This window comes from Podarcis melisellensis (assembly GCF_964234715.1).
Source record: "Podarcis melisellensis genome assembly, chromosome: 2".
NCBI lineage: Eukaryota > Metazoa > Chordata > Lepidosauria > Squamata > Lacertidae > Podarcis > Podarcis melisellensis.
Genome location: NC_138529.1, coordinates 53,745,585 through 53,770,605, shown reverse-complemented (window position 1 = coordinate 53,770,605; position 25,021 = coordinate 53,745,585). Strand labels below are relative to the sequence as shown.

The 25,021-nt window shown below is 44.7% G+C and overlaps 1 protein-coding gene across 8 annotated transcripts in view; it reads left to right on the top strand.

Moving 5' to 3' along the window:
• ARHGAP26 (Rho GTPase activating protein 26) overlaps positions 1-6,498 on the top strand; it is a 207,111-nt gene extending 200,613 nt beyond the window's left edge. For all 8 annotated transcript variants that reach the window (XM_081900796.1, XM_081900801.1, XM_081900802.1 and 5 more), the window contains one exon: positions 2,547-6,498. In XM_081900796.1, coding sequence (XP_081756922.1) covers positions 2,547-2,635 — 89 coding nt within the window. In that variant the 3' untranslated portion in view covers positions 2,636-6,498. The remainder of the gene's footprint in view (positions 1-2,546) is intronic.
• The last annotated feature ends 18,523 nt before the right edge of the window (positions 6,499-25,021 follow it).

Genomic DNA, 25,021 nt, shown 5'->3' with positions numbered 1-25,021 from the left:
TAAATTTGTATTCCGAGTCTAAGAAAGAAATTACAGACCAGGCTTCCTCAAACTCGGGCCCTCCAGATGTTTTGAGACTACAGTTCCCATCATCCCTGACCGCTGGTCCTGCTAGCTAGGGATCATGGGAAATGTAGGCCAAAAGCAACTGGAGGGCCAAGTTTGAGGAAGCCTGTTCCAAACCAACCTAGAGGTCTATTGTTCCCAAGTGCCTCATTGTTTTGCTTGTTTAACCATTAGAGGGACTTTGATGTTCAGTTTTGAAATAAAATGTCTTGAATTTTTTACAGAAAGGTATACTTACTCAAATTCCTCTTCCTGCTCCCCAACCCAATCCATATGCAAGCATTTTCCTTGTCCTCATACACATTAGTGGGCTAGAACAAAATGAGAGAGGGATATAGAGTATGAATAAGTAAAAGCAACCTTGATACTAACCATTCTAGTTATAATAAATCCATTGTCATTGTAAGGTTGCTATTTGTGTTAAATTTTAATAACATGTTGAAAACATGTTATTTGCAAACATGAATTTGCTGCCAAGGAGTGTGGTGGAGTCTCCTTCTTTGGAGGTCTTTAAGCAGAGGCTTGACAACCATATGTCAGGAGTGCTCTGATGGTGTTTCCTGCTTGGCAGGGGGTTGGACTCGATGGCCCTTGTGGTCTCTTCCAACTCTATGATTCTATGATTCTATGAACCTATGCAATCGGGTGAGGAGGAAATAATATGGTGGGATTTCTACCATGGTTGCTGCCTTCAGTTCCTTCAAGGAAGGGCAGAATAAAAAGTAAGGAGGAGGAAGAGGACTATTACTATTACTTTGCTGGCCTCTCATCTCTTGGCATAAAATCATGTTCAAATCTACTCAGGCAGTTTTGTGTTTCATTTGATAGATTAACGTAATCCCCAACCTCAGATTTTTGTATGGAACCAAATACAGTCAACCCCTGTTTTAGGCATGACCAATATGTGTACAATTGTGCAAACACACACAGCGCCAAACCCGGAATTGACCCAGAAACGTCATAAAAGATGTCACTAAAAGGGCAGAACGGGAGTGGGGCGAGGAGCAGAATGGGGGTGTTTAAATTGCACACGATTGCACGCGGGTGAGCAACTCAAGTTCAAGTGCCACACTTTTGCTGTTAACTTTTTACTTGCTCCAAAGTATATATATTGGTAGCATTCTTTTGTGGAAGTTTGTCCTGGAACCCACACTACCCTAAACATCTTTTTGCAGGGGGGAGGAGTTATCTCGGGGCTGTCCTTGTGTCTATTCCCAGCTTAGAGTTTAAATCAGTAAAGGAAACGCTTTGCCAGAGTCGAGCATAGGAAATCCCATTAATGAGCAAGCCAGAAAGAGAATAAGTGCATTAATTTTCTTAAGTATTGAAGGTTATCTTTCCAGATTTTTTTCTCCCCATAAAGCCCTGTTCAGTCCCCAGAGTGGCTTTTGCATTATCTGCACAGAAACAGCAATGGCCTCTTGATAATACTTCCTTCCTTCTTCCTTCCTCCTCCTGTGAGCTAGAGTGTATGACCAGGCTTATGTAACCCTGTTGTCATCACGATGGCTTTCACAAACAGGAATATAGTTTCCTAATGTCTGTTAACTACATAAACATAGAGAGCTTAAAAAAAGAAAAGGGTGGGGAGGGTGGGGACAAGGAGATTGTGGGAATGAATTCTAGGCAAGATAATATGGAAGGAAATTTTAGGCTGAGGAATAGGCCACAAGGGAAGAAAGATGGAATTTGAAACCTCAGCACTACAGAAAAGGGAAATGAGCAAGGGGAACCATAAACATTTAGACTCTTCGGCAAGAGATGGGAGAGAGATGAAGCCAGAGACTTTAACCCCTTAGTCCTTGCCTCCTACTGAAGCAGAGCGTAAATGCATATGTATGTTTGATCATATCCATTGTCACCCTCACTACTACTTTTCTTTTCCTCCTCCTGTGTAATCCGCAATCCCAACAGTGATTGTAAACACTATAGAAGTCTCTCTGTTAACACAGGATGTGGCACTTCATAGTATTCTATGAGAGGGATTTTTTGGCCAGGGGTGGCTATATCCCCTTGAGGATGAAATTGCTGGACACTAGGGGTGGAAAATGGAATGTTGTCTGACCAATAAATGTTCTGTTCTTCCTGGTAGATTCAGGGTAGTCTGGTTCATTCTTCAGTAGTGCCCTCTTCTCTCTGTTAGCTGATTTATGGATAGGGTTAGGCAGAGACATCCAGGGATGTCTCTCAACTATCTTCCTCGCTCTTTCTTAACCTTTTATTATTTAGACATACAGGTAATAGATTTGCTAAGTTGCTGTTTGGGGTTGGAAAGTACACTGCTCAGGCATGTTATGTGGAGCCCCTCCTCTGAGAGGAAGACTTAATTGGAGGATAACCCTTTCTTTCTGTGGCCAGGATGAGGATCCATCCCACTCCTACGGCCAGGAAGAACAGGAAATATAAAAGTTAGTCAACATTCTAGTTCTATTTTAAAGTTTCGGATTTATAGACTTAATAACCTTCAACTCTCTTCTCAGTTCATCCATCTCAAGAGCCTGGCTGGTTGGAAGGAACCTTGAATGGAAAAACAGGATTGATCCCTGAGAACTATGTGGAGTTTCTATAACTATGGACCCATTCACACACAACATTGCTGAACTTTACATGGTATCCATGACAACTGCCGATTAGAGTATTGTAGATCATTTGCTGTTTGCCACTGTGAAAAGAAAGGTGAAGGACTCTGGTGCCTGTTCAGATGAATGTTTATGTAAATAATGTATGTTGCTCCTTATGTAATGCATTGTTTGTACAAAGACACTGCAGGAAATGGTGGATGTGAAAGGGGGAGGGGGAGGAACTTCAGCATAAATGGTTCCGCTCTTCTACAAAAGGTGTGCACCCACTTTCTAAATTGTGTTTTGTTTTAGAGGGCACGATATTAGCAAGGTATGTGTGTAAATGTGGCTTAAAATGATTGCTTGATACCAAGCCCCATTTAACGGGAATTACTTGCACAAAATCACAAAAAGTCATTGCGGGTGCCCTCTCGGGTAACACCCAGGGAATGCTAGATGAACAAAAATTAGACCCCCTGCACTTTCCTCTAGCTGGCCAAAATAAACCTCCAATTGGCTTGGAGGAAACCATGTCTGTTCCTTTTATCTTCAGAAGGTGAAAATAATGTTTATGTACATCAACACTAATGGCTTTCCTCTGCAGAGATTAGCCATCCTGGACAGCAATCAACACATAAATAATTCCAATAATGAGAACTGCTTCACTACATAGACCAAAAACAATACAGCAGTTGCATTACAGTAATGCTTTTAACTTTTTAATGTCCAAGCAAGACACACAACAGAATCTGAATGTTTTTCCGGAGTGTGTGTAGCAACTGTGATCCCAAAAAATATCCATCAGCAATATGAAGAATATAATGTTTTGGACCAAAGTTCATAAAGGCTTTTTTTAAAAAAACAACAACAACAGAATGGCTAAGACTAAAATATCTGCAATCTCTTCAAACAGGAATTTCCTTCTTAGAGGTCAAGGAGTTGCTTTTGTAGAATAGCACATAGACTGACTTGCTGTCCTTCTCTTGACACTTACTAGCACAAATTTGTAGAAACAAGCATCCAAAGCCTATTGTGCACTTGGGCCTTTCTTATTTCTTTGATGTGGGCAGCTTCTGTCATTCACAGCAATACTTTCTGTCATTATGTCCCTTGCTTGCTTTGTAGCCTGGTGTGTGTGTGTGTGTGTGTGTGTGTGTGTGTGTGATACACGAGGCGGGGAACCTTTAGCATTAAGGATGCCACTGAATTACAATTATCATCCCTGCCCATTGGCAACATCTTAAGAGCCACAGGTTCCCTTCCCCTCCTCTACACAGTCACCTACCTTAGAATTTTGTATTTATTGCGCAGTTGAGTGAAAAATCTGGAAAACACACATATATGAAGTATTAGGATTGATGTTTTCACCTATTCATTGATGCCTTTCAGTAATGCCTTTCTCAGTGAAATACCTGTTTTGGGAAAGATGACCCTTTTCCTAAATTGCTCTCAAGTTGCTTTGCATATTGTCTGCATAGCTGTAGAATTTACACTTAATGACATGATTTGAAAGCCAAACTTTTCAGATACCATGCTTCTTCTTCTTCTTTGCTTTAAAAAGAAATAGAAAGTTTTGACTGTGTTCAGATGAAATTGAAAAGTTGGCCCACTTGCAGAAGTAGAAAAACTGGCACTTCCTGGTAAATTGTGGTTTCCCTGTCCCACGCTCCAGCTGCTGTACTATCATATTTCAGTGGCCATAGACTTCTTCTGCTTTAAAATGTTTGTGTGCTTTTTTTAATTTAATCTTAAATTCTTGAGTGTTCACATTGCTGTATGTTTCACTGACTGTTTTGAATTTGAGATGTAAATATGATGATTTGAAATATTGTGAAGTAAAGTTTTTATATATTCTGATTTTTAACAGAAGTGTAATAAACTAGATATTCAGTCAGCATTTAAACATATTTAACAAGAGGTGCAGAGGCAAGCACAAATCTACACACCAACGTTAGAGAAAATGACTTTTCCTGGTCTCCTTCATTTTGGCAGCAGCTTTTGCACATCTTCCATTTTTGTTCATATTTTTAGGCATCTTTGAAGGAGCGTAGTAAGTGTATTTTTCTATTGTGTTTTGTTCATTTCGAAGCTCTAGTGTTTATTGAACAAATAATATACGTATTGAATGCACTATTTCATCTCTGGGGTTTTCCTTAAGAGCTCATCTGAACATTAAACTGTGGTTAATCTTAACATTATTGAAACAAGCCAGCTCCATTGCTTGACACTGGCTTATTTCTACCAAACCATAATTATGATTAATCACAGTTTGCTTGATTTGACAACATGACAAGCTGTAGTTAATCAAAAGCAGAAGAGAGAATTTTTGAACATCTTGTTTCTGTACTGCAGGAGGAGGGGGCAGCACAAGTGTCTGAGGCCTCCATACGCCTGATCCTCCTATCCATGGTTTATTGTGACGTCTGAGCCAGCTAACACTCTCTCTTGTGCTCTTTTAATAAGTAAGCACACAGCCATGCAATCTCTGATGCTATAACTAGTGTATTTATTTTTTTATTTTTTGAAATTCTCTACCAAGCTGCTTTTATTGCTGCTGGGAGATAAGTGCAGGTACTTGTATTCCCCGCTCCCAATACATCAGCCCACTTATTTTCAGGTGGACATAATTGAGAGACTACCCTTACAATCCCTATGATTCTGATTCCTTTTTTCCCTCACACTTTAAACACTATGCATTGGGGGTAAAAGCAGCTTGATGGGATCAGGTACTCTCAATAGCAAAATAGCACAAGTGGGGATGATTTAAGGACTCAGGCTTCTTCAGTGCAGCCTCAGAAGCTGGTTTGTGTGTATGTTAAGTTTTTTTTTAAAAAAAACACCCTTAGAACAACATATAACATACTGTTCTACCTCAGACTGCCATCCCAGAGGAGAGAATTTTTTATTTTATTTTTTACATAGAAACGTATTGGTTCCTGCATTTTTTTAATAAGTAAGAAATTTCTTCTCTCTTACAAGTTACTAGCATACCTAATGTCTTCAAGCAACAGCATTTTGAACTTTTCTTTTTAATATGTTCTTGGCACATAGTAAATCAAGAGTCCTTGCTTGAAAGTGCAGAGACGCTTGGCAGGTCTGGTGCAGAGGGTTTTCAAAAGAGGAACTCATGTGTGGTCAGTGGTTAAAGGAAAATGAGGTAGTAGAATCCCGACATGGTAGAATGGATAGTACCGCTTTAGGCTTCCAAGGTAAACAACAACAAGTCCGCTAGTAGAGAATTAGCATATCCAGGAGAGAGAACGTAGTCCTCCTTTTAAACTCCTGAAAGATAAGGTGGGGATGGTGGGGGTTCTGTATGCAGATGAGCATTCAAAGGCGTGGCACCCTCTACCTGTAGCCTAAAGAGGTGCCATCCATTCTAACACCTCAGAACGGCAATGCCTCATTCTGCATATGTAGAAGATGTCTAAGAAACCTACGAAATATTCCAGCTGAATTCCCTGTCAGCGATCCAGCCTGAAAACCAAAACTATGAAGCCCTTGGGGGTTGATACACAATGCACATTGAAACCAAGTGAAGAATGAAAACCCCATGGGCTCTTAAATAATAACAATGGAATGGCCTTGCAAATCATCTGTTCATCAGATCCCAGATTTCACAGTCGGGGAGTTGAGGTAAATCTGGCCCTCAGATTAAATGGCACAGGGCAGAGAAATATACGTAAATAGGATGTATTAGCTAGCAAATAGGATGTATTAGCTAGCAAAAAACTCAAATGTGCCCCTTCCCCCTCAAGTCTATGGATCACAAGAGCCCTTAGGAAAATTAATTCAGAATGGCAGTGCCTTAAGCATCAATCTTATATTTGGGGAAGGTAGCTTAGGTTTTTGGCAGCCAGACATACACACACACACACCCTGGAAATTAAGCTCTGACTGCCACACTATTATGGTAATTTTGGCATTTCTTCTCTCCCTCCACCCCCAGATACTGTATGTCATATGTTTACTGAAATATAACATTTGGAACAAAACACTTTGAAAACAAAGCAGAACATAGTTAACATTCCAGTGTTTGGGTTTCGACACCCAAGGCAGGCATTTTATTTGTCTAATGTGATAGAAATTGAGGGAAAATTGGTCCTGGCTGAAAGGTAGCTCCTCTTAGTCAGTGTTAAATGCTTCCCCCTCTCCCTCTGCCTCATTGTATGCTGAGCAGCAAAAGAGCAACGCATTATATTATCAGGAGTTAAATCAAGATACGGCTTTCTTATTTTCATTTCAAGTGCCTGAGGCATCTTTCCTTGCGTCCGTCCGTCTACAACTGTGCCTGCCCCACTCATGGCTGCTTGGAGATCACCAAGAATTTAGAATGCCGCCTAGTGAGGAAAAAGTAATGTGTTGCTATTAATTGCTATCCTCTCTGAATCCCTGAGGGTTATCCTCAGCACTGATTTTGATGTTGGGCCAACACATCTTCAAACTTCTGCCTTGTTATGCATGTAAAAAGGGAGGGAGTCTCATGAGGCTCCTTTCCCTTCCCTCCTGCCCTCTTCTTTTCTTTGGGCTGAGTGGTCCTACTGATACATACATACACATGTACATACATATGTACACACAAACACACACACAGGTAGCCGGCTGAGGGGTTTCTTCAGCTCTTTTCAGCCTGGTCTGTGCTGGTAGCAAAAATCCTTTGGAGGACAAAATGCAAAAGTTTGGCTGAAATGCAAGAGTTTGGCCTTGTCTCCTGTTCTGAGGAGACATAGTCTCCTGTAGCCACAGAGAACAGGAAATTCATGGTAAGGAATGTACTATTTCTCCCTCAGATTTTTAAATAGTTCTGCACCTGGATCCTACTAAGGAAGGGCAACACACACAACTAAGGTGGTAAATGTTTTCAGCCATTTGTGTCCTGATAAAATTTGAACCAGCAACATGAGTTATGACTGGAAGCATTACTGTCTGAGCAAATATTTTTCCAGGTAAAAATTTTATGGCAGCCTTGGCTGTTTCACCTTTTCATGTGGACATATTTTTGCGGATTAATGCTAACACCGTGCCAAAATCAACACAATCGGCTGTTTGGTAAGTAAGTTACTGAGGATTTATTTTTGTAAGTTGAGTAGATATTTTGTGGTTCTTCACAGCAGTTTCCCCAAAATGCAAATATTTATGTGTAACACTATGACTAATCATAACTTTGCCTTCATTATCTTGCAGTTTTAGACGAGGAAGGTATCCAGAGAAAATCCTACTGGCTAAATAACAAATTGGTAATTTAAAACCATTAATTTTTATATCACATAATTACAGTATAAAATTACATTTAATAACTTAAGGTGCATGTTCCATAATTCCTAAGAACTTCTAATAGATAAAAGTCTGAGAAATCTGTTTTCAGTTCTCATTAAAATGCCGTAACATGCTCAGATTAATACATATTCTAACACAGAAATGCTCGTTTTGGACACATTTGCAAGGAAGTACCAGTGTGTGAAAGTTCAGATTTCGTTTTCTTTAGTACTTCCAATACATTACCATGCTTGGAAAGTTATTGCTGTTAAGCAGCATTTATTTTTTGCAGTCTGACTTTCTCAAACCATAACTATGAGCTGATCATAAATATGAGTGGTCCCAGCAGTTTTTTATTTTACTTTTGTCTGGCTGATACACAAGTCTTCGTGAAGCAAAGTAGCATGGCATCAGTGGACTGAAAAGGGGGGAGGGGAGTCCAGCCGCCTCCCTCTTCCTTCTCTTTCTCTTTCACAATACTGTCAGGAAGGAAAGTCTCAGCCAGAGTTATATGGATTAGGGAAGGGCTTACGTCATGCATGTAAAGAGAGCCCAACTTGCCATTTAGAAGTAGCATCATGCATTTCTGACTCATTCCCCAAGACTTCAGGCAGGAATCTCTCCCAACTCTACCTGTCAATTCCAGGGATTGACCTGGGAACATCTGCATAAAAGGAGAAAATGCACCACTAAACTATGAACTTTCCCCTAATGAATGAGTTAGTTTTTAAGGCGCCACAAAGACACTTTGTTGGGATGGTGCAGTAGTGGTCTCAACTACCCCGCTGCAAATTGTTATAATGAATCATAATCCCTGGTCAATAAAAGTGGTTCTCCAGGGGTTTTCTTCAAAGATTAGCCTAATTTATTCATGAATCCTCACAAACCTGCACAACAAGCTGAGGTTCAGCTGTACCCATCCTTGCAGGAGATGAAGACAAGAATATGGTCCCAGTTGCTTAAATGATCCCAAGATACAGCATCAACAAACTTGCCATCTTTCCTAGAGCAGTGAATTGGAATGTGTTACCATGCCAGCATCATGGTAACGTGAATCATCACACGGGAGATACCTGTCATCAACACAGAGAGCTCAAGTAGCACTGCCTGGTGATGCTAATAACATGTCCTGCCTGAATGTAGATACAACTGTCAGGCTAACCATGATCTTTGAAGGAAGTTCCATTGATTTCAGAGGAATTTACTTATAAGTAAGTGTGTTTAGGGTTGTTGACCAAATATGAGTTACAGAAAACAAGTACACCAGAGCTAATGTGGACTTCCAATTCAAAACAAGAGTAACTCTCCCCATGAAATATTTTCTGTATAAGAAATTATCTATCAATGCCAAGCTGATATGCTTACAAAACAGGTGTGGAAGAATGCTAGAGGCCCAAGAAGCACAAATGGTTAGTGCTAGGCAAATTGTAAAATCTTAATTTCAGATAAACACCCAAAGGAGCTCTTTGCCTCGAGAGTTTTCAGCACTCACTGTAGGCCACAACAATACACAATATGCTGTTTCATTGAGAATGTAAGAATTTCCATTCACAACCACCTCTTTACTGTTGAAGGGAATGTGAATTAAATTGAAAATGTGAGAAATGGGAATGGGTGGCAAGAAAATCTCTTCAGGTTACACAACCTACACTTCACGTGGCTTGTAAAGACTTACATACACTTACTTACTCAGGCTTTCCCTGACCCATGAGATTGGAGTGTGTTCTTATAGCAATGTGGAAAATGAATTGTTATCAAGGAGCCGTAGCTGGCCTTGCACAATTAACCCTTCCTGACACCATAAACTCAACAGCAGTGATTCTAATGCCGACTTGGTTGCTTGCAGGAGCACATCTTGTGTAGAGAGAGCCCAGGTGTAGGTTAATTACTTTGCTTGCCTATTGGCCTAGAAACCCCCAAGCCAGGTGAAGGTAGTAATAATCAAGACAGGTGAAGGTAGTTTAAAAAACACAGGGCTTGAGCTGGAGTAGAGGGGGGTGGACTTTGATGAAGGCTTAAAATGCTGTAGGTGCAGTATAGCTTGACCAGACTGAGATCTACCCTGCTGCTACATCCCTGGGACTCCCCGTGAAATGAGGTATTGTTGATTGCTTGGTACATTGGTCTATTCTATCCTTGTGCAAATGAAAGATTCTGTAAGGGCCTGGTACCCTTGTGCAAATGATAAATTATTGTTTGCCTGGTGCCCTGGTGTAAAAGGAGGACCTGATAGGTTAGTCTATTCATGTATGTCCTTGGGATTCTGTATCCTTGTGTAGCCTGCTTTTCTTTAATGACTCATGAGAGAGAGTATTTGGGATGGGAACATGGTAATGTGTATGTCTACAAGGAAGGTACGCCTATGTACTAGGCCTACAAAAATGCTTGGGCCTGGAACTCAGTAGTCTAGTTGTGCTTCCACATATTCATTACTGTTGCACATCAGTGGATGGCAGGGCTGCCAACTTGAATAAAATTGTGGCGGCCCAGGTAAACCCCACCCCACATAATCAATCACATGACCCAGTGCACACACCTCATTTGAATGGGAATGCCCATAAACTTTGTGGGAGCCCAGCCACTTCAATTATTTTATTGCGGGAGCCAAAGCCCTCATGGCCCCTAGGAGTTGGCTCCTATAGTGGATGGAGGTGTGTGTTCCCCACTTCTTTGCCCTCAATCACTGTTCTTCCACTTTCTGCTGCCTTGTTCTGTTATGGGTATGTGCATAGATATGTTTGTACCTGTGCAGCTGCACCTTATTTTTTTAATAAACCCACATACATTTGAAGGGCCCAAGAACAAATATTGCCAACCTTATTTATCATGTTTTACAATGGACAAAATGGAGACTTGGTCAGGGATGATGGGAATTGTAGTCTAAACAGCTAGAAAGCACCTAGTTAGCAGAGGCAGCACTAAGGAGATTTCACACCAGCAGTGACTGCAGATTGTTATGGAGAAATCCACATTAAAATTGAAAATTAAACAGGTTGGTATTTTGATGATGGCATGTGGAAGCTGCAAAATCTTGTGTGCACGAACAGCACAGATTTCACAACAAACCCGCATCTGGAAGTACCCTATAATGTGCTTCTATGTAGCTGTGACTGCCAAAAGCTTAAAACAAGATGGAGATTCCTTGTGTTGCCTTTGCATAATGTTGGCTGTGGAAATACAACAAAAGAAAGTTGAGCAATCAATCAATTTCCACATAAGAGATTTATTTTTCCAAAGAGCAGAAGGCCTTGTGGCACTTCCCATAAACCTGGAATATCCTGAATATAATTGCAGCGTCTCCTGCAGGTGTGAGGCAATCCTGTTTGGGGAAGGAGTGGGTGAAGCGACAACAGAGTTTGAAGAATCAGGAGAAATATCCTCAAGGGAGATTTTCACTAGCAGTCAGGGGTGCCAACTTGAATAAAATAATGGGGGTGGAGTGGGGGCAGGTAAGCCCTTCCCATGACACAGTGCACACACATCATTTGAATGGCAGTATCCATTAACTTTCTGCTGCCTGGCACCCTCAAATATTATATTGGGGCGGGTAGAGCCCCCTTGGCCCCTAGGAGTAGGCTCCTATGCTAGCAATGCTGCTATTTTCCCTCAGTAGGGCTGTAGAGCTTTCCAGGTTCTAACAGTCCTTTTACAAATGAAAGTTGGGATTGTAAAATTATCTGCGTTGGCCCCACAGCCAGCCTTTGTGAAACTGCAAATAAAGTTGGCAGGAGCCCTCTAGGCAGACCAAGCGTAAATGCTGACCTGTGCTCTACTGCTACCTTTTCATTTGCTCATTATGAGAATCGTGTGGTGAATCTGTGTGGAATGAATGTCATTCACATAGTGCTGTCTGTTAAGGACTTGGGAGAGAAGTGTGTCTCCCCTGTGATGAATGACTTCATTGCTCCACTTTTGGTCAGGTCATTCCTCGCAAGTGACGTCTGGCAGCTATCTCTCTGTGACATAGTCTGTTTACCCAGCTATGGAAATATTTAAAACAAACTGTAATGACATTTTCTTCCTCCATAAATACATCTGGAGAGAGCTTAGCTATGTGGGCAGTAGGTGTAAACAAATATTTGGAGTCATCCCGACCTCTTTACTTTCCTTTTCCCCACCCCCTCTTTTTCTGCATGTTCATGCAAAGAAACAACATTTGAGTCCTCGCTACTGCATTGACTAAAAACGTGGAATCCTGAAAATCACCCATTTTCCTTTGGGGTGATAGCTGAGTGATGTGCAGGTGGATAACCTGAACCATCCAAGCTGTGTGTGAGCAGCCGCCTCTTGAGTTGTTACTCTTGCTTCTGTTCTTAGATGTATTTTGTGTACCTCTGCTAAAGAGCACTTTAGGTAATCCTGTGAGGGGCTCTTTAAACCAGCCGTATGTGAATCTTCATTGAACTTACGCCAACACCACGTTCTGGTTTGATCTGCGTTATTAATTGCTTATCAAAAAGGAAAAAGGAAAGAGGCGACAGCGTACAAAGCAGAAAGTGCAGAGCATAAAGCAAACAGCAGAGCCAGTGACCTTTCCAAGCCCACGGTCTCTCTCCCTCTCCCTCTCTCTAATGCCACATTGATCAGGACCTTAAGGGGAACTGTGCTAAATGATGAGGGCAGCAAGGTCCTTGGCCATCTGCTGTTTCCCAGACAAGAGCACTGGAGGCTCAGATTATGCTGATCTGCATAATCCATTATTATTGCTGTGAGAATTTGAGAGTGTGGTGCGGCTAACTTCCCTGCCATTTGAGGCTTTTTCTATTATGTTGCAGTGGCAGGAGAGGCATGGACTGTATCCTTGCAGCAGGACTGGGTCTGTGGCTTGCTGTTTGTAGGTGGGGGTGGGGGGGCAGAGTGGCCATTTTGCCAGGGCCTCAATTTGGACCGGGGGGAGGGGAGGATTTGATAAGTTTTGCAACTTGTTTTTGTGCACATAAGACAAAAATGTGGCACAATCTTTCAGCTCAGAGCCACAACTTGAAGCAAATAAGATATGACTTCATAAAATACATGCTTTTGCTTCAGTAATTAGTGTATTTGCACCAGAGAGGGATAGAAAAGCATTCAGTCAATAATTAAACATAAAATAGAATTGTGTGCTTTTCTTTTTTGTCTTGTTTTCCTGTGCTGTCATTTTTTTTAAAATTGTTTTTGGTTATGCCTAAGGGACTTAAAACCTGGAAATGGCCTGGTCCTGTGAGAAGGCCTGGTTGTTTGTGCAAGAACAATACCTCTTGGTTTGTTCAGCAGTGCATCCATTTTACATTCTGGCAAATGGGTCCGCTGCAGTATTGCGCTAGACAGTGGTATTCCCCACCCCCACCCCTTTTCCTCCCTCCCCGTTTAGAGAAGGTTTCTCAGCACAGAATGCAACCTTGCCAAGAAATATACAGTGCATGGGAATAGTTTAGAGATGATGTATCTGAAGGGAGAAGGGAACGGTTAATCATTAATATTATCTACACATAGTAAATTCCAGCACTCTGCTAGGATGGCTACACAAGCTCAAACTCAAAAATGCAGTTATTTGCAAAGTCTAAATCAGACAGGTCAGGAGGCCGTTTCCTGTCTAACCAGCTATCTGAAACTGCTGATGTTAGCTACAGGTCAGAAGGTCGTTTCCTGCCTAGCCAGAAACTGCTGTCAACTAAAAACCACTAGCAAGATGTTTCCTGCTTTGCTTCTGCTTTAAGTAATGCAAGATAAGAAGAGATACAAGGGAATGCTTAGCTAGCAAAAGAAGACACGTGTACAAGGAGGTGGGAGGGGGTGCTTACTGAGCAGAGAAAATGCTTAACCAGCAGAGGAAGTGCTTAGCTAGCAGCCTTAGCCAGCAAATATTGATATGCCCTAAAAGGGAATGAGTTGAAAACTTGCCAGCTGATTGGGGAAGGTTTGGGGGAGGTCTGGGAGGTGGGTAAATGCTCAAAAGGTATAAGAAGGCTTGCTGAAATGTATTTCTACACAGTCAGATTTCAGAAACTATATTCTGCTGGCTGTCTCTGTGCACAGATTTGCAATAAAACTCTTTTCTCCAAAGAAGAAACTTTCCTGGAATTTTTTTATTCTCTTCTCGGTCCTGGGGACGCGGGTAAGCAATTCTCTGGCAAAGTAAAGGGCCTAAGCCTACAGCTTGGTGCGTTGGCCGGGAATCTTTGCCCCACCCCAGAGGGCCGGGGAGGGCCAGGCTCGACCTCGGTGAACAGCTCGGATCGGCGTTTTGCAGGCTCCAAGCGCGCACCCTGCCAATTCGTGGGGGGAACCAGCCACACCGCTCCGGAGTGGAGACACAGGTCGAGGGAGAAAAGAGAACTGGCCAGAAGGGGTCTGCAGCGAAAAAAGGTAAGCCCAAGGGAAAGGGCGAGGCCTGATCAGCCTCACCTGGCTGTGGCAGTACAGTGCCAGCCAGGAACAAGGGGATTGGTTGTGCAGTACAGTGCCAGCCACCAGGAATAAGGGGACTGGTTGTGCAGGAGAATGCCACCAGCATAAATTTGGAACAGAGGAAGGAGGGGAAATTATATTGATGTGATTTGTATGTTGTGTGTGTTGCATGTCAGATACTCCGGTGATTGAATTGTCGAGTGTGGGCCGGGGTATTAGTGCCCCTTGGTCGAGCGATTGCAGGGTTGTGCGTTTTCTGCCAGGGCGACCTCGTGCAGGCCACAATCTGTATTATTTGGTGTGTGAAAGAATTTATAACCCAGTTAGGAGAGGAGTATCTGAAGGAAAAAAAAAATGGGGTCTGGGGCAAGCCAATGTAGTCCCCTGGAATGCTTTTTAAACAATTGGAAAGCCGCCACAAAAAGTTATGACTGGGGAATTAAATTAAGAAGACAGAGAATGAGGACATTGTGTGAAGTTGACTGGCCCGCACAAACTAATTGGCCGTCAGGAGGAAGCTTTGATTTGCAACTAATCAGTCCATTATATCAGAACATATTGAATGCCCACCCCGACCAAATCCCTTACATTTCTACTTGGAAAACCAATGTAGAAAAGAACCCACCATGGTTGAAAGCCTGCCAAGGCGACGCCCCACAAAGTACAGTTTGTGCAGTTCGACCGGCAGGGAAGTCAGAAAAGCCCCCAGTGATACCAGACCCAGAAGATGAGGAGGGGGAAGTCATCAAACCACCGCCACCCTATGCTCCACCAACTGCCCCTCTGGCAAATCCCCCAGGCCCAGGTCTCCAGGCACCGGGAGGAGCCGGTCCCCAGGCCCAAGCAAGCCCTGCACCAAGTCTAGAAAAAAGGGACAGCAACTTGTTAATGAATGATGAGTTAGAGGAAAAGAAGGAGGAAGAAGATGATGAGGAATTTATAGAGGAGTTGATAAGATGGACTGAGAAGAATATGAGGTGGACCACGGAACAGGAGGAACGCATTACGGCATACGTAAGCCCCTATGCGGAAAAATTGGATGTGAGTCCCTTGTTAGTTGAGGCAGCAGAATGCTGCACCCCTGACAAGAGAAAGAGATGGCAACGTAAGTGGGGACAGGCAGCGAAGAAAGTTATGTCTCATAGACAGTATGAGAAAACCAGGAGGGATCAGGCAGCCGGAGTACTACCCCTCCGAAGGGTTTATGACCCACCGGGACCTCCAGGAGCTAATGGGGCAGCAGCAGAACGGACCTACACGGTCCAGCATATACCCTTTTCGAGTGCAGATGTCTGTAATTGGAGAAATCAAAATCCTTCATTTGAGGAAAACCCAGCGAAAATCATAAAGCTGTTTGAAGGGATTTTTAAAACTTATAATCCCACCTTTGATGATGTGCAGTATTTAATGGATGCGCTGCTAACCACAGAAGAGACTAGGCGCATCCATGCTGAAGCCCGAGCACACATGAGAGCGCAGGGAGTGCAGGATCCAGCTATTGCAGCAGGGTACCCTGAAAACACCCCGAATTGGGATTATCAAACTACTGGTGGCCAGAACATCCTCACTACCTACCGCCAGAATGTATTAAATGGAATGAGAAGGGCAGCCAGGAAACCCACCAACTTTGTAAAGGTTAGAGAGGTAGTGCAGGGAAATGAAGAGGCCCCAGGAGCATATTTAGAACGCCTGAAGGAAGCTTACCGCCAGTATACTCCTGTGGACCCAGATGAGGCTGCCAACGCCCCTATCTTAAAAGCTGCCTTTGTAGCGCAAGCGGCAGCCGATGTCCGTCGAAAGATTCAAAAAAACGAGGGGTTCATGGGCCACACCCTAGAGTGGATGTTAGAACTGGCTCAAACCACCTATAATCAGAGGGAGGAAGAGGCGCAGAAGAAAAAGGAGAAGTATCAAGCAAAGAAGTTGATGGCGCTACAGGCTACCGCACCCACCCCTCAGGGAAGAGGAAGTGCCCGGGGAGGAGGGCAAGGCCGTCTGGGAAGGAACCAGTGCGCCATCTGCCGGCAGGAAGGGCACTGGAAAAGAGAATGCCCACAGGCTCACTCAGGTGGAAGGGGAAGAGGAGAGCGAATCCCAGGCCCAATCCCCGAGGGACCTGGACAGGGACTGAGACCCTGGACATCGGCAAATGCAGGCAGGGGTAGAGGACGTGGACAAGGGCCTCCCTGGCACCCTCCAGCCCAAAGACAACCCGGCGCAATGAGCCTGAGAGAAGAGGAAGAATATTAGGACAGACCGGGCCCAGCTGATTTAGGTTCCCGTGAGCCCATGGTCAAAATACAAACAGGGAACCGAACCATCCCCTTCATGGTTGACACAGGAGCCGCCCACTCTGTTTTGCCAGTACCAGTGTCCAAGCCCACCAAGCAAACAATTAACATAATAGGAGCTACAGGCAAATCACAAAGAGCCCCATTCCTGCAATCTGTTGTCTGTCGCCTGGGTGGCCAAGTGGTCCAACACAAGTTTTTGTATATACCAGAGTGCCCTATCCCATTATTGGGCCGAGACCTGCTATCAAAATTGCAAGCCCAGATCTCCTTCCAACCAACAGGGGAAGTGGCAATGACCACAGGGCCGGCAGGGGAGTTCTCCTTAGAGGTACCCTTGAGGGAACATTGGCGCTTAATGATGGTAAAAGAAGAGGAGGGGATTATTCCAGAAGACCTCCTGCAAAAGGTTAACCCTGGTGTATGGGCAGAAGGCAACCCGCCCGGAATGGCAAAGAACATCCCACCTATAATAGTCAAGCCCAAACCGTTCGCCAACCCTGTGGCTGTGAACCAGTACCCTATCCCCCGGCGAGCTGCAGAAGGAGTATGGGTACATTTGGAACGGTTACTTCGCCATGGCATCCTGAGGCAGTGTCAATCTCAGTGGAACACCCCACTCTTGCCGGTGAAGAAGGAAGATAACTCGTATCGCCCGGTCCAAGACCTTAGATTAGTTAACCAAGCCGTGGAAACCCTCCACCCCAATGTGCCCAATCCTTACACGCTGTTGAGTCTAATCCCTCCCACCGCATGTTATTTCACAGTACTGGACTTGAAGGATGCATTCTTTTGTTGCCGTTTGGCAGAAGAAAGCCAACCCCTGTTTGCATTTCAATGGACAGATCCAGGAACAGGCACCAGGGTGCAATACACGTGGACAAGGCTTCCACAAGGCTTCAAGAATTCTCCAACCCTTTTTGGGGTTGCATTGGCCTCGGACCTGTCTAGCTTCCCCACCAGCCCACACAGGATTCTGTTGCAGTACGCAGATGACCTTCTTTTGGCCTGTTCAGACGAGGACACGTGTATGGAAGCCACCAAGGACTTGTTAAATCATCTGGCTGAAGCAGGATACCGAGTATCTAAGAAAAAGGCCCAAATATGCCAACCCATCGTAAAATACCTTGGATTTGATATATCCCATCAGCGACGGACCCTAAGGGAAGAAAGGAAGCAAGCCATCATCCAGATTCCAGAGCCAAAGAATCGCAGGGAACTTCGTGGTTTTTTGGGCTCGGCAGGATTCTGTAGAATATGGATACCAAACTACAGCACAATTGCCAAGCCTCTGCATGAATCAACCAGAGGAACTGAAAAGGACCCCTTTGTGTGGAAAGAAGAGCAACAACAGGCCTTCAAGGATCTGAAAAGGGCATTGCAGCAAGCACCAGCGCTGGGCATCCCAAATCCTGAAAAGCCTTTCTCCCTGTTTGTGGATGAAGACCAGGGAACAGCAAAGGGAGTGCTATGTCAAAAATTGGGAAGCTGGCAGCAGCCCGTGGCATACCTATCTGAGCGCCTGACGCCTACAGAACAAGGCTTACCACCGTGCATGAGAGCAGTTGTGGCAGTAGCCACCCTATTGAACAAAGCAGACAAATTTACTTTTGGCCAAGACACTGTTTGTGTGACCCCGCATGCAGTCCCAGCTCTGCTTGACATGAAGGGCACCTATTTCCTCTCCCAAGCAAAAATGAGAAAGTGCCAGATGTTATTGTTGCACCCACGTTTGAAGTTCCAGGTCACCACCGCCCTCAACCCAGCTACCCTGTTGCCGGTAGGAGAAGGTGAGGAGAAGACGCACGACTGCATTGAAGTAATGGACGAAGTATATTCCAGCAGGCCTGATCTCAAAGACGAAGCAGACCCCCACTGGCTTTCATGGTTTGTGGATGGAAGCAGCTTTGTCGAGGCTGGGCAGCGAAAAGCAGGCTATGCAGTGGTAGCCCTGGACGACCAGGTGGTCGAAGCAAAGTCACTCCCGCCTGGAACATCGGCCCAGCTGGCAGAACTAACTGCGCTTACCAGAGCCCTGAGCCTGGCAAAGGGACAGAAGATAAACATCTATACTGATTCTAAGTATGCATTCCTGACCTTACACGCCCATGGAGCCTTATGGAAAGAGAGAGGTTTGCTTACCTCCAGAGGAAACCAGGTGGCCCACCCACAAGCTTTGTTGAACCTTCTGGATGCTGTATGGGAGCCTGAAGCGGTAGCAGTTATCCATTGCTATGGCCACAAGACTGGACCAGGGGAAGTGGCCAGAGGAAATCGATTGGCAGACAAAGTGGCCAAAGAAGCAGCCCGGGAACTGGCCCCCGCTTCGGTTATTGGAGCCCTGGTCCCAGAAGAGATTTTAAGCACCACTGACAAGCCAGCTTATACGAAGCAGGAAAGGGACACTGCAGATGCTCAGGAGCTGACATTGTCCAAAGAAGGATGGTACCTTACCCCTGATGACAGGATATGGATTCCAGAGTCCCTTTCTCGGCAGGTTACTCAGAGATACCATGATTCAACCCACATAGGACCAGATGCTACAACCAAGCAGCTGGAAAAGTGCTTCTACATAGCCCACCTCTACCAACTGGCAGCCCAGATCTCCAGGAAATGCCTGCTGTGTCAAAAGAATAATCCCAGAACCGGACCACTGGCTCCCCCAGGGATTCAGCACAGTGGAACGGCACCTATGGAAGATCTTGTCGTGGACTTTACTGAATTACCCCGTTGTGGACTACACCACTATCTGCTGGTGGCAGTGTGCACCTACACCGGATGGGTCGAAGCATGGCCCACAAAGACTGAAAAGGCATTTGAAGTAACCAGGTGCCTGCTTAGGGAAATCATCCCTCGCTATGGATTGCCAAGGTCCATAGGATCTGATAATGGACCAGCATTTGTTCATGCAGTCCTACAGGGGCTGGCAAAAGCGCTCCAGATCAACTGGAAGCTGCATACTGCTTATAGACCCCAGAGTTCTGGAAAAGTAGAGAGAATGAACAGAACTCTAAAGAATCAGCTGTCCAAGCTGACTCAGGAAACCGGGTCTAATTGGGTGACCATGTTGCCCTTGGCATTACTCAGGGTCCGCAGTCTCCCGTCAAAGCGAACCCACCTGTCACCTTTTGAAATTCTGTTTGGAAGACCAGTTCCATATGTTAGAATGTTGACTCCATATGCTAGCCAAGATGTGCAATTGAATAATTATGTACAGTCACTCTCCCAAGTTTTCTCTTATCTCAACAGGTGGACCCAGGCTCGCACCCCATGTGTGTTGACTGAACCGTTCCATCAGTTCGAGCCAGGTGACGAAGTGTGGGTGAAAGACTGGCAGCGAGCCCCCCTACAGCCCTGCTGGAGGGGACCCTATACTGTGCTACTCTCTACACCTACTGCTGTGAAGGTTGCCGGCATCACCCCGTGGGTCCACCATACTCGAGTGAAGAAAGCCATCTCAGATTGGACAGTAACACCAGATCCAGAGAACTCCCTTCGGCTGACCATCTCCAGACGCCTGGCAGACGACCGCTCTGCTGATATCACACCGGAAGCTGATATCTCAACGCACAGCTGAAGAATTGGATGGGAGGGGCGCCCGCGGGCAGCGTCCCCAACTCCGTGCCGGGACTAACCCAGGAAGTTCACCAGGACATTTAATATTTCCGTAGGGACTTTCTCTTTTCTTTTTGTTATCTGCTCTATGTCCCACAGCCCTGACCTCACTGAGCCATACCGCATTTATTGGCCTGATGGCCTCTGCTACGACTGGTTCGTCTTGCCGGTGGTAAGAGATGGTGTGCTCTATGGCTATTGGAAACTGGGATTTGATGAGATTGCCGTTTTAAAACACCCCACTGCCCCGTTGTGGCTCCTCTCCCACACCACTGCCCAGCACGCGTGGATAGTGCTCATACGGGAAGTTGCAGAGACGGTCGAAATCTATCGAGTTCTAGACCGCTCTTGCTGCTGTGGGAGGGTAGTCAACTGTTATATGGGAGGTAGAGCACTGTACCAACCTCATTTGATAGACCAGGTCCTACTCTTAATGCAGGCGATAGATGGGACGGAACCTATCTTAATGCAAGTATTGCAGGGGTGGGAGCCTTAACCAGGTGTGCATTGAAATTGCTAAACAAGTGGTTCAATCCACCCATCAGGGTTAGCAGAAAAGTTGACCCACGTAGTAGGAGCATCAGCTCACCAGTGGACTCTCATCCTTGAGGCTCAACAGGTAGTTAGGCACAAATATCAGTGAGCTCTTCAACAATGAGCACACCCCCTGAATATTGGTGGGAGGAACCATGGAAGGATTGGGGTTGGTGGATAGGGGTTATCTCAACCGCTCTTGTCATATGGATGTGTGTTTTCTTTTGCTGGCATGAGCGTCACCGATTTTGTGGGAGGGAACAACCAGCCCCCATCCCCTTGACCCTTCTGGTACTCGCCCTACTTGGGTTGGGTCTGGGAGATGACTCACATATACGGAAAACCGACCGGTCAGAGCCCTATCATCAGATTTGGAGTAATAATACCTATGTTAGAGATATAGATCGTTTCTCTTCTATGCTTAATCTTTCTGAATGTTGGGTTTGTATGCATATCCCTCCTCAATTTAAGAAGCCTGGCATACTACTGCATAGTATTCCAATAAATGAGTCATTTAGAATTAGTAATCTTATGTCAGATGGTCGCACCTATTCACCCCCAGTGTTTCTGTCACTCATGGAACAGGCACCTCGTTGTCTCCGTTTCAATCATAACAGCAGCAATTTTTTAGGTCACTATCCATATTGCAATTGGACTTATGAGTATATTAATGGATCTTCCTGCTTCCAAAAAGGTACTTCCATTTATGATGCTATGTGTGTCGATTTTTATACTTGGTTTACCTGGATGACGGCGCGCAGCAGATCTAACTGCCTGCTCCAGTCTGATTTGTGGTTGCTCTGCGGCACAAGAGCCTACAAAGAAATCCCCTCTGCCTTTTCTGGAACCTGTACTTTAGGAGTAGTCGTACCCCTGGTGTATAAGATGGATAAGCTCCCAACAGTCCGTCTGCGTAACAAAAGGGACGCGAAATCACCTATTAACCAGTATACCGGCACAGCCATCTCTAGGTCCCTTCTACCCCCTTTGGGTGTAGCCATGAATTACCAGGATCTGCATAGATTGGCAAACTGGACCGAGGCTTTGTTTAACTCCACCATCTCGGCCTTAAAAGCAATTAATAAGGAAATGTCAGAGATAAGGGAGGTAGTCCTTCAAAATCGTTACGCTTTGGATGTAGTCCTTGCCTCTAAGGGCGGAGTTTGTGCCTTAATTCATTCCCATTGCTGCATGTACATTTCAGACCAGTCAGCAAATATTTCAGCCACCATCAACCACATGGAAACAATGATAGCTGAAAACCCGCTGAAAGCCACAGGGAGTGATGCATGGGGTTGGATGTATTCCTGGCTCCCTGATGGCAGTTGGCTCAGGAATGTTATAGTATTATTAGCAGGACCGCTATTAATCCTTTTGCTTCTTTGCCTCTGTATCCCCTGCTTATTGCAATGCTTGCAGCAAATGATGCAAAGACTCCTGTCACGGAAGCTAGGACCCACAGTCATCGCTGTGATGAGGGAGTATAGGCCCATACCCCAGAACGAACCTAAGTATTAGGTTGTTCAGAAGAAGAGGAGGGAGTGAAGGGAGAAGGGAACGGTTAATCATTAATATTATCTACACATAGTAAATTCCAGCACTCTGCTAGGATGGCTACACAAGCTCAAACTCAAAAATGCAGTTATTTGCAAAGTCTAAATCAGACAGGTCAGGAGGCCGTTTCCTGTCTAACCAGCTATCTGAAACTGCTGATGTTAGCTACAGGTCAGAAGGTCGTTTCCTGCCTAGCCAGAAACTGCTGTCAACTAAAAACCACTAGCAAGATGTTTCCTGCTTTGCTTCTGCTTTAAGTAATGCAAGATAAGAAGAGATACAAGGGAATGCTTAGCTAGCAAAAGAAGACACGTGTACAAGGAGGTGGGAGGGGGTGCTTACTGAGCAGAGAAAATGCTTAACCAGCAGAGGAAGTGCTTAGCTAGCAGCCTTAGCCAGCAAATATTGATATGCCCTAAAAGGGAATGAGTTGAAAACTTGCCAGCTGATTGGGGAAGGTTTGGGGGAGGTCTGGGAGGTGGGTAAATGCTCAAAAGGTATAAGAAGGCTTGCTGAAATGTATTTCTACACAGTCAGATTTCAGAAACTATATTCTGCTGGCTGTCTCTGTGCACAGATTTGCAATAAAACTCTTTTCTCCAAAGAAGAAACTTTCCTGGAATTTTTTTATTCTCTTCTCGGTCCTGGGGACGCGGGTAAGCAATTCTCTGGCAAAGTAAAGGGCCTAAGCCTACATATCCAGGCTGAGGAAGCACTTGGATTCTTTCAGAGGGGAGCAGCTGAGAGGGAATTAGCCATCCAGAGAGAGAGTGGCTGCTTGTCGATCTCCCAGTGATAATACCGTAACTAAAATTAACCATGTCAAAGTCCAGCTGTCTAGCCAGCCTCTCCCTATAAACTGTTGTTTGGGTTGTGATAACTGCTGATAAAAGAGAAATGAAATAAGCTGACGCAACCCAGGCGACATAAGGATTTGCTTTGGTGTACCTTAACAGGTGGGCAAATTTGGGTGATCCATTTGCTTCACTTCTGCTTGTTTGTGTAAATGGCAACTTGTGTTCTGCCTGGCTGCTCCAACAGCGTGTGCGTTTTGTGTGAGAAGCATATAACCCTAAATGCTGACCACTGCAGGTATTATGTGGACTTTGAAACCGCTAACTCCGAAGGGACTCAGTGTTTTGCAACAAGGTGTTTTGCTTGCTGATACTTTCTCTTAGGAGATGTGTCCTCGTTTCAAACTGGTGATTGCTAACTTGGGGAAATACCTCAGCCAGGGCCTGTCTTTGGTCTCGAGCATTCTGTGTGAGGCAAGTGGGTAGATGATGATGATGAGAACAATAATAACAATAATTTATTTATACCCCGCCCATCTGGCTGGGTTTCCCCAGGCACTCAGGGCAGCTCCCAACAGAATTTAAAGCACAATAAAACATCAAAGATTAAAAACCTCCCTTAACAACAACAACAGTCTTATACCGCCCTTCATCATAAGATATTAGTTCGCAGAATATAATACAAGCTAAAAACACAAGTAAACAAAACAGAACAACCAAACAATACCCCCCCCAAGCTTCCAAGTCTGCTGCTGCCCCAGCCACTCAAATGAGCACTTTGTGGCCCCATGCCAGGAACCAGGAGCAAACAGCACCCATTATTCTCAACCATTCTCAGAAGTATATGAGTCCCCACCCCAGCACTTTGGGCCAGACTTCCCCCACCTGATGACCTACATATTCCCCCATCTGTGACCAGCAGCCATGCCAGATGGGGCTGAGGGGCTTTTCAGTCGGACACCTGGAGAGCGTCAGGTTGTGGGAGGCTGCTTGTGGCTCTTGTTGATCCTAAACGAGGGATGGGGCAGGGGGGATTCTTTCTGCATATGGTCTGACTGAGCAGAAGCCCAAGGCTGCCCTTGCCACCACTAGCCAGAAGCAGAGAGGATCAGATGTTGAATGATTTTCTAGCTAACAGGAGGCGCTTCTGGGCCTCTTAATGCAACCTCACTTCACTCGAGATGGGTTTTGAGAATGTGCTCTTGCATGTTTCTATCCACAGCTATTCTCTGGAGGGTGGGGAAGAAACTCAGACTTAGCCTACAAAAAGTGTTCATTTCAGAAAATCTCAACATGGGCAGTGTAACACTGATTTATTTATTTTTTTAACCAGCAGCTTCAAATGGTGGCAAACTTACATAGCTCCCCCAAAAATCCTAACCCTGTGTTATGATTAGAAAGTGCATTGTGCGTTAATTACATTAATGAGTGAAATAAGAACGCTTCGGGCAATTATAGCTTAATAGGCTTGTGCTAATTAGAAATTAATTTCAACAACTAGCAGGCAAATCCTTTCTCTGTTTTAAACCTGTGCTTTTCATTCTACTCCCTGGATACTGAAGCAAAGACTGACGAAGGAGCTTGTAATTTAACACAAGCCGTCTGGAGACTCGCAAGGCAGGACCCAGCAATTGCCTCTTGCAAATCCTCCCTTCAGCTAATGAAGTTTTTACTAGCTTATAAACCTCACATAAAAATGGCATGGAAACGGCAACTATGCTCTAAAACTCACTGATGCACTAAGGAAGTATAAACTGTTGTGGGAGGGGAGGGTGTGCACTGCTAGGCAGGCTATTTCTCTTCGTGTGGAAAAAGGCAAGGGGAATGACATTTCTTTAAATCCTTCCCAGGTGTTCTGATAAAATAGCTTTTGTAGGACTGTCATACCTGATAGAAACCTCTCTCTTTACAAGGAGACTGCTCATAAAAGCCAAAACACTGAGATCTAAATTCAGAACTATCA